The 10,404-nt window shown below is 40.1% G+C and overlaps 1 protein-coding gene across 1 annotated transcript; it reads left to right on the top strand.

Annotated features, from left to right (window-relative positions):
• Window positions 1–833: 833 nt before the first annotated feature.
• On the top strand, window positions 834–10,390 carry LOC106942576 (thrombospondin-4-B; the record flags this gene model as incomplete). The annotated part of the gene is made up of 15 exons (XM_015025893.1): window positions 834–1,024; window positions 3,281–3,358; window positions 3,469–3,621; window positions 3,706–3,810; window positions 3,878–3,985; window positions 4,404–4,563; window positions 5,347–5,465; window positions 6,086–6,138; window positions 6,234–6,427; window positions 7,400–7,578; window positions 8,532–8,580; window positions 8,662–8,858; window positions 8,945–9,117; window positions 9,367–9,506; window positions 10,184–10,390. Coding segments are annotated over 15 exons (1,958 nt in total), but the record flags the coding sequence as incomplete, so codon positions are not given.
• Between the last annotated feature and the right edge of the window lie 14 nt (window positions 10,391–10,404).

Here is a 10,404-nt window from a genome sequence, read left to right as displayed (position 1 = left end):
GGCATATCTGTTATTAATTGTTACATGCAGTAGCTTTAGATTTATGTCTAAGTACTTTAATTACCACAATGTTTTTGCACACGACAAAAGTTTTTTTGCTGCATGAACACAACAAGTTAATGCAGCTAAGGTTTACCACTGTGTTCAAATTGCCACAAGTATTACTTCTGGATGCATGAAACTGAGGGTGAAACTGACTGGATGATCTACTTTTTGATTAACTGGACAAACAAATGTCAGATCACTACAGGAGACTCATAAAGTCCTGAAAATCCATACCCTGGCAGTCACAAGATCCTGAAGTATGAAAAAGAAATGAATAAAAACCAGATGGTGTTGTCACTACTTATGTGACAACACAGTGAATTCCACACCACTGATCCCTATTCAGAAAGGAAAACCACTAACAGGGATGTCCATTAAATCAAAGCAAACACATTGGTCTCGCAGATTATTGTTTTTTTATTGCTGTTTTCTTGCATCATGAGTAATGTCCCATACCTCTTAGGATTCATTATAATTTTTTTTGGCCATATTGGGGAACTTTTAGAAGCAGGTGCAAACAGAAACTGTCAGAGGGACCATCAATCAGAGGCATAGGGTCTGATGACACTTCAAGGGCCCGAACATGGCATAGAGGTAAAAGTGCTGGAAAGAGATAGAAGTTCGTAAATCTTCTGAACATAAGTAGAAGAAGGTGGGTGTGTGTTTCTCTGTTTGTGCTGGGCCATTTCAGAGGGCTGGCCCCTTCAGCCTCTCTTTTTGTTTTTTCAACCCTTTCATTAGCAAAAAGGTCACCGGGTCCAGAAACTTTTAGAGAGAAGCCCTGTGAGGAACACGTACATTTCTGCTGCTTCAGCAGAGCTCATGTCCTCCTTTTCTGCAGTGTCAGTTTAACCCCTGCTTCCCCGGAGTGAAGTGCGTTAACACCGCCCCTGGCTTCCGCTGCGACGCCTGCCCGCTGGGTTACGCCGGCCTGCCGGTGGAGGGCGTGGGCATTTTGTTTGCTCAAACCAACAAACAGGTATGAGTTAAACAAGAAGGAAGCAGCACAATTTAACAATCACTTTTTTTTTTTTTTGAGTGATTATTTTTTTCTTGAAAGCAAATCAAAAAGAAAACCTGAAATCGACCTACTGCTTTGTGTGATTTTTTTATTTTATTTATTAAGCTTGCAACATTTGATTTACTTTCTGTTTTCGCACAACTGAAAGTTTCACTCTAAGTTCAAATCTTCAAATCTTCACTTTGTCTCCATCAAACAAACATTAACTGCATTCAAAGTTAAAACTCATCTTCAGAATAAACGAATCTTGTGAATTCTCAAGAGAAATAGCTGACTAAAAGCCGGTTCTGACAAAAGCAGGTAAAGATTAAAAATTAGAAAATGTCTCAAAATGTGGGGGGAAGGGGAAGCTAAGTTGATTTAAGAGGACTTTTCAGTAGGATAAAAAAAGAGAGAAAACAGCATTTTGGATTCACAAGAACAAGATGAGACAAGACTTTAACAATAGAAAACTAAGTATCCTTTTTTCTATTTGTTGTTCATTTTAAAAACAAGTGAACAATGTGTAATCAGGGTAGAACATTGTACAATGCAATGCATTTTTTTTTGTATATACTCGCTAACTACTTGAACAGTATAACACTGACTTGAAATTCTAAAACAATTTCAGCTTTAGCATTAGCTGTCATGTCTTACCCAGTAACAGCATGGGCACAGCGTTTACAATTCATCCACCGTACTTCCTGTCCTTGTTTCTTAATATGCTCTTGAAATACTGCCAGATAAACAATGTAAAAGTAGCACAAGCTTTTGTAACTGAATGCTGCGAGCCAATCCAAAGAGAAATCTTTGCTCTGTCAAGACAACATAAGAACTCTTTCTTTCTTTGTTAGTTTGAAATATGAGTCTCAGAGATTATGTTCTGCACACAGTTAAAGCCCTATTGTTAGCACTCAGATTCACATCTCAGACACTTATTTACCAGACAATGTCTTGCTGTCAGCAACCAGGTAGCACAGGTGAGGTGGATTTCTCTTAGAGGAGAAACAATGTGACATTTTAATATCACAAGATCTCGTGCCATAAGAACTCATTACACACCCGCTTCTCAGTTTGGAAACTTTCAGAAAGGTATTACATTTACAGTCAAACGTCTGATGAGTACTTTCAATTTTAATGTGACCCAACTGAAAACCTAACAATAAAACCCAAAGTTTTATTAATAACATTATAAACCATGTTTTCTGGTTAACAATCTAAAACCCAAAGCAATGTCTGCTGCATATGCATAAATGAACTGAGAGGACAGTGGGTTGTTTTATAATCACATCTACTGTAGCTGAGAGCTGATTTCTTGCATTTTTGGGTACAAAAATAGTGATTTTAGTCTTTCCTGCATTGACTTAAAAACCTCTGACTCACCCATTCATATTTTGCGATACAAAGACTATGATATGATGATTATAAATGCCATCAAAATAGATCCTGAGAAAGTTGTAGTAGTCCATAAAGACACTTAAGATGGCTGAGAAAAAGGCGAGCTGCGAGTGGTGCCTTGAGGAACCCCTTATGCAATCTTTGTTTGGTCAGATTTTAAGTTAAAAACCAACATATTACAAGACAATTAGCCTCTTTCAAATCTGTTTATAAAATTGTTATCATAAATTGAGTCAAATCAGTGTTAAATCATGACCCATTTAACACTTATTCCACAAACCTGTATTTTTTATTTTTTATTTTTGAGGCTTTGAGGTTAAAAGATGTTTAAAAGATGTTCAATCACTAAAAGAGTTTGTAGAAGATATTTGCACACGACGACAAGCAAACTTCTTGTAATTTCATATGATATAAGTTTAAAACATTATGTCTTTATAACACAGAAAAAAAAAACTTGCGTTAGCCATGTGTCAGTTTAAGACTGAACCTCTACCTGATTAGCGCATATTATTCGCAGCTAATGTGACAGTTTCCAGTGTAAGGTCAGACATTCATAAATCAAGTCTTGGACTATCAAGCTGTGTTGTTTTTAATTGAATTTTAAATGCAGCCATAATGTAATATACATGTGGAGTTCAAATATTTACAATATTCTACGTTTTAATTATTAACTCTGTAATTTGTTATTCACCGACTCCACATAGGGGAAGGCTTTTTGCTGTCGGGGACATTTTTAAACAGATTCATTACTGAAACAATGCGTTTTGTAGAATTTGTCACAAAGCCAAACACTGTAATTCATTTTGGACTCATTTGCTCCTTTTCTACCCATTTCAGGTCTGCGATGACATTGATGAATGCAAAGGACCCGACAACGGTGGCTGCACTGCAAACTCAATCTGTCACAACTCTGTGGTAAGAATGCACTCCGGCCAACACACGCGGATCATGCTGGGCGTTTTCTTCTCATTTTGATTTACATTGCTGTTCCAAGTCATTCACAGCTGCCCTGATTCCTCCCACAGGGCTCCTTTTACTGTGGCAGCTGTAAGACTGGGTTCACAGGAGATCAGGTGAGGGGCTGTGAGCCAGAGCTCAGCTGTGGAAACAGCCTGACCAACCCCTGCGACATCAATGCCGAGTGCATTCGAGAAAGAGATGGCTCTATTTCTTGTCAGGTAGGATTTAAAGCCCACATTTCTGCACTCCGGCGTCTGACTCGGTGGTGCTCTTTCTGAAAGGTGTTTCATTTGCTTTCTCAGTGTGGAATTGGCTGGGCGGGCAACGGATACCTGTGCGGGAAAGACACGGACATTGATGGATACCCGGATGAAAAACTCAAGTGCAAGGACGCAAACTGTAGAAAGGTACGCAAAGTGGATGTCTATCGAAGGCGACAGGAAAGAACTCTATCTAACCTTCTTGTCTCTGCAGGATAATTGCATCTTTGTTCCCAACTCTGGTCAAGAGGACGCCGACAGGGATGGCCAGGGAGACGCCTGTGATGACGATGCAGATGGTGACGGTATTCCCAATGAGCAGGTCAGTCAAAATCTGACTGGAAGTTCATCAGCATCCTTTTTTTTTATTCATTAATAAAGTGCCTTGCAAAAGTGTTCTCTTAAACTTTTTGCATTTTGTTACTTTACAACCAGAAACGTCAAAGTCATTTACTAATGTGAAACAGCTCGTAAGTCAAATAAAACAGGGGCACTAATAGGATTTATTCTTATGCGTTAGACATTAGCTCAGGATGGCCAAGTCAAAGTAAAGTTCCAAATCTTTCAAGTGTGTGTGTGTGTTCACAGAAGTCCTCCACCCAGCACTAAGACTGTACTAAGAATGTAAAGAAGACCAAAAATGATAAAGACATACACCATCTGACTTTATAATCCTCATGGCTGTAACCTGCAAAATGTGAAAATTTTCAATTTGGATCAGACGTCCGTGTCTCCTGCAGGACAACTGCCGGTTGAAGCCCAACGTGGATCAGAGGAACAGCGATGCAGACAGCCACGGCGACGCCTGTGACAACTGTCGCGTGGTGAACAACCCCGACCAGCGGGACACTGACGGAGACGGCAAAGGAGATGCCTGCGATGATGACATGGACGGAGACGGTATGGAGAGAAATTACATCACCAACACTGACGTTTGCGTTATATAACCGAACATCACTGAAGGCTCTTAAAGTTATCTGCGCCGTCTTCCATGTTTCCACGTAAATGTTCTTATGTTAACTTATGAAGTAAAAGAAGGAAAAAAAAAAAAAGGAGACAAGCAGATGCGACTGTCCAACATCCCTCCAAATCACATTGTCTCAATGCATCACCGAAGACTACTGTGATGGGATTCATAAGCAAGCAGAGGCGGAAGAGGACTGAAAATGGTGGTGGTGGGGGGGGAGGGAGGTGGAGAAAAATAAGTCAAATCCAATCTCAGGCTGACCCAAGAGCAAAAACATGCTTTGATCATTCACTGGTATGATTACACCTAAAAAAAAAAAAAAACCTGTAGGACAGAAGATAGCTTTTCTTCCTCCACTGCTGTTTGAGCTGCTTGACCTTTCTAGGTTTGTGGTGCAGCTACTGCCTCCATGCGATGAATAAAAATACAATCAGGGCGCAAACTGAATGAACGCGTACAGCAAGTACAACAGTGCCCCCAAGTGGTCAGCGTGCAAAGAACAGGGTGTGAACATTTTAGAACGTGAATTAATTTTAGTCATCTGTCCATTTTTTTTTCTTTGACTCATCAATATGGCTTTCCACCTTAATAACTGCATTAGTGAAATCCGTAAATGATTGTACTTTTGTGCTAAAGCTGATTTTTTTTTTTCTTTTAACATATTTGACAAGAATTCAACTATCCAGTGTGTGTGTGTGTGTGTGTTGTGTGAATAGGTGTGAGAAATTTCCTGGACAACTGCCAGCGTGTCCAGAACAGAGACCAGCTGGACCGGGACGGAGACGGCGTGGGAGACGCTTGCGACAGCTGCCCTGACATCCCCAACCCAAACCAGGTGGAGCAAAGTCACATAGATATAAACCATAGAGCAACTAATTCTTCACACGCACAGACATGCCTGTAATGTCAAGGTCATCTCATAAAAGCAAAGCATATGTTGTTATATTACAGCCTTGCACTTTAATGTATTTTAAAAGTATTTTATGCAATAGACCACCAGAAAGTAATAGTGGAATAAAAATGATATATGAGTTACAACATTTTTATACATTAGTGCATATAAACTGAGCCCCTGTCTCTCAGAAAATCCAGTGCAACCAGTTTATTTCAGACATCAGCCAGTTAGTTATGTATTCCACTAACTGGGTGGAATAACCTCAGTATACAAATACTGATGGAAATATACCCCAAAAGATTTGCAACTATCAATGCTGTCAAAAGTTTTTCCACAACTTATTCCACAAAGGTTAGAATGACTGATACAAATTCATGCCACAATTTGCTTTTTTTTTGTTGTTGTAAAAACATTCTCAAACATGTGAAATCATGCATCATTTCCTGCCACTGCACTGCTACGCACCACTTCATGTTGGTCTGTCTCATTAAGTCCTAACAAATACAATGAAAAGCCGTTGTGTGACGTGTTGAATTAAACCCCTTTCTTTTCCCTTTCAGTCTGACGTTGATAACGACCTGGTTGGAGACTCGTGCGACACAAACCAAGACAGGTAAAAAAACAACAACAAAAAAAACCTGTCAACGTGTGTGTTTCTGTGAGGTTTATTATTGTTAATGCCATGTTTCTGTGTCACTTCCTCTGTAGCGATGGCGATGGTCACCAGGATACCAAGGACAATTGTCCACTAGTGATTAACAGCTCACAGCTGGACACCGACAAAGACGGAGTGGGAGACGAATGTGACGACGACGATGACAATGACGGGATCCCAGATACTCTGCCGCCGGGTCCGGACAACTGCAGGCTGGTGCCCAACCCTGACCAGATCGATGACAACAGTGAGTTTAAGCAGATGAGAGTTATCTGCGCCTCACAGTAAAATTAGTGCAATCACTAAATTGTCCTGGAGTGCTAAAACCCGCATTTCTGTTCAAGGTAAAATTTAACTTGGTGTGCACTTCCCCCGTGAAATGTTGCTGGCTGCCATTTTTTTTTTTTGTTCCTTCCTCTGTGCTCCAGTTTTACACCCACACAGATCAAGCGCTGGCAGCCTCGAGCAGATTAAGCTGCGATTTAGGGGGGGGTAAGAGCACACTTTCTGCGCTTGAAATATTTGCCAATTTCATAAGTCGCTGTGACATTAGTCTCGTTAAATGGTCTTCGAGAGAGGCTGAATGTCTGCTGAAATTAAGTGGGTCGACAATGTTTTGATGGGAAAGTTCAGAAGTGCATCGCAGACAGAAACTTTCAAGATGTTTCACAGGGTCTGATGATGACTTTTTATTTGATTCTCCAGCTGACCCGAGCATTTTAGTTATTGCTTTTCGTTCTTTACCATGTGTTGTTTTTTTTTTTTGTTTGTTTTTTTTTTTTACCAACTTTAGTCTCACAAACAAACACTTTGGGAAGTGCTGAACATTTTTAATTATTTTGGTGTCAGAGCAACTGCATCAACAATGTCTTTTTATTTTTTTTAAATGCATTAATGCCCCTTGAGCTTTTTCATATTTTGTCTCATTAGCGACACAAATTTCAGTGTCTTTTATTTTGACTTTAAAGCAACGATGAACATGAAATAGATCGTAATTGGAGAGCTGGGGGAAACAAGTGATCAGATGACACTCACCAAAAGTTAACTTTTTTGTGAAATACTTTTTGCAGGGCTTTGTATCCTCTGCTCAGTTAAAACCAGTCAAACATGAATAAATTCCCAGAGCAAAGAAAGTAATGGCCAAGCTCACCCTGAGGACGGTGAAGAAGAAGGTTGTGGTCACTTTGGCTTCATTTCCTTCCCCTCTGATGTTCATCAGATGACGGCGTTGGCGATATCTGCGAATCCGACTTTGACCAGGACAAAGTGATTGACCGGATTGACAATTGCCCTGAGAACGCAGAGGTCACCCTGACAGACTTCAGGGCCTACCAGACGGTGGTGCTGGACCCTGAGGGAGATGCCCAGATCGACCCCAACTGGGTTGTCCTCAACCAGGTCAGATCATTGCCTTCTGAGAGTCTTGATGTGGTCTAAGTTAAAGCATGATTATGGTTAGATGTGTTAATTAATATGTGGATATGGAAGGGAATGCCTTGTAGTGAAGGATTTGCAGAATGTTGACAGCTCTATTTTTTTGTGTTCTTTCTTTTACACTTTTGACTTCTTTACTTGAAATGTCATCATCTTTTCTGTCTACAAAAATGGCCCCAAACTCCCTCTGTCTATCAGCTCAGTTACTGGAATATAAACTAGGGATTCAGGAGTTTTGTTATGATCTGGCGATGCCAAACCTAAATTCCAAAAGGAAACACAAACAATTGTTTACTAAAAATCTGAAGATTTGTCATCACTAAGACTAAAAACAATATCTTACTCTATCTTAATATCAACAAAAAAATGACAATCAGAAGAACATTAAGTTTTGGTTAAATCCATAATTAAATCAGACACCAAACATGGTTGTGGAGCAGAGACATTCTGTTATTCTGACAGATTTGGGGAAGTTTTGCTCGATGAAGTGGATAAATATTGTCAAGTCAATTATGCGGGATGCTGACAGAAAAATTAATGCTCAATCTGACACCAGAGGTCGTCTAACAAAAGAGTTTATACGCTCATGCAGATGGGTTTTTCAGTATTTTTCCCTGTGACAGTTTTGTTTGTTTCTGTCTAATTGCACATGATAAATGTCACAAAAGGCTTAAAGAGTTATTGGGTGTCTGTACACTTAATATATATTTTGTATCTGATCTTGGGATTCCTTATAACATTACTGTATATTAAAACGAAGCTCAACTGACCACATAATTCAAAATACATTCAGTTTTATTGCTGAGGTTTTTTTTTTTAATAATATGATTTTAGATAAAATAAAAAAAAAACGTATTATTAAGACATGTAAAACTCCCAAAGTGTCTAATTATCATATGCGCGTTGTTTCTAAACAGGGAATGGAAATAGTTCAGACCATGAACAGTGACCCGGGACTTGCTGTTGGTAGGATGAACACTCCTTAGTCAATGACAAGTCGGCTTTTCTAAACAAACTCCCATCTGAACATGCATGTTCCTGTGTCAGGATACACTGCTTTCAGTGGAGTCGACTTCGAGGGGACTTTCCACGTGAACACAGTTACCGATGACGACTACGCCGGCTTCATCTTTGGCTACCAGGACTCGTCATCCTTCTATGTGGTGATGTGGAAGCAGACCGAGCAGACCTACTGGCAGGCCACCCCTTTCAGAGCCGTGGCCGAGCCAGGCATCCAGCTTAAGGTGAAAGCAGGAGGGACTTTCCATAGCAGCAGTCGGAAATGTGTTTCTTCTGCTTTTATCGTTTTGGGTTTTTTTCTGTGTTTTAGGCTGTAAAGTCCAGGTCGGGCCCTGGGGAACACTTGAGAAACTCGCTGTGGCACACGGGAGACACCAACGACCAGGTGCGTCTGCTGTGGAAGGACCCCAGGAACGTCGGCTGGAAGGATAAAGTTTCCTACCGCTGGTATTTGCAGCACCGTCCACAGATTGGATACATCAGGTACGACGAGCACTTTCTGGTTTTGTGAAAGAAGTCTTTAAAATTTTACTTCTTACTAAGAGATACAAAAGAGTACTCTGCGCATAATAAAGCTCTTTTCATATCCAAGCAGGAGAAGTAAAATGTCATGTTGCAAGTTGTCTGAACAGAAAGCTAAATGGAGCTCTCATGTTGACTTGGATGTCAACATGAGAGGAAATTTTCATCAAACAGAGGAGCGACGGCATTTCCCCTTTTTCTCTTGCTCAGAGTGCGGTTTTACGAGGGAACTCAGCTGGTTGCAGATTCTGGCGTGACCATCGACACGACCATGAGAGGAGGGCGACTCGGCGTGTTCTGCTTCTCACAAGAAAACATCATCTGGTCCAATCTGAAATATCGCTGCAACGGTACAAAAATACACGCACACACTTCTATGTTGTTGCTTTCTGTAAATTTATGTAAAAATACACCATGCAATCTGGAAAAGTATAAAATGATCTCTTAAAAAAATGCAGAAAAAAACACTTATGGGGACTTAATTTAGCTTCCAAACTTTTTTTTTTATGTCCAAATGTATATATTTTTAAATATCTATATGAATTTACATTCAATAAATATATAATTACATATGTACACACAACTTACATTCTTGTCAAGTTGATTAGATTTGTGAGTTATTGACTGAGAAGCTCCAGGTAATTAGCTGTTCATTCAGTAGTAAAAAATAATTAGGCCACTGCTTTTTATATATATATTTCAACGGTATATCACACTTACATGTCAGATTTTATACAGTAGGTAATACAAAATAGCCACACTTAGTACACAATGTACAAAGCTATCTAAGGAAGCCCAGCAGATCCCAATGAGGCGTTAACTTTGAATGGTTGAGCTGCATAGTTTTTTTTTTTTTTCATTTTTTCCATTTTCTACATGGTTTCATAACGAGCGCTAACACTTCACTCATCAGTCTCAGCATACACTTTCCCCGTGACCCGTGTCTGAGAAAGTGTTTCGTCTGATCTTGTTTCAAAAGGACTATTTTCAGCTCCCCTTGTGACTTGTGCTCTCACACTTCCCACAGACACCATCCCAGAGGATTTCCAGGAGTTCAGCGCTCAGCACACCGTTGACTCAATCTAAAGTCAAGGCTTTTAGATGCCTCCAGATCCACAAGGAGGGCGTCTCCGTGTGGGTGCGTCTGTATGCATGTGAGCGTGGTGACTTGTGTGTGTGTGTGTGTGTGTGTGTGTGTGTGTGTGTGTGAGTGTGTGTGTGTGTGTGTGTGTGTGTGTGTGTGTGTGT

The sequence above is a fragment of the Poecilia latipinna genome, unplaced genomic scaffold (assembly GCF_001443285.1).
Source record: "Poecilia latipinna isolate Pla-1442-1.1 unplaced genomic scaffold, P_latipinna-1.0 Scaffold4393, whole genome shotgun sequence".
In the NCBI taxonomy this organism is placed as follows: Eukaryota; Metazoa; Chordata; class Actinopteri; order Cyprinodontiformes; family Poeciliidae; genus Poecilia; species Poecilia latipinna.
This window is presented reverse-complemented; position numbering and strand designations above follow the sequence as displayed.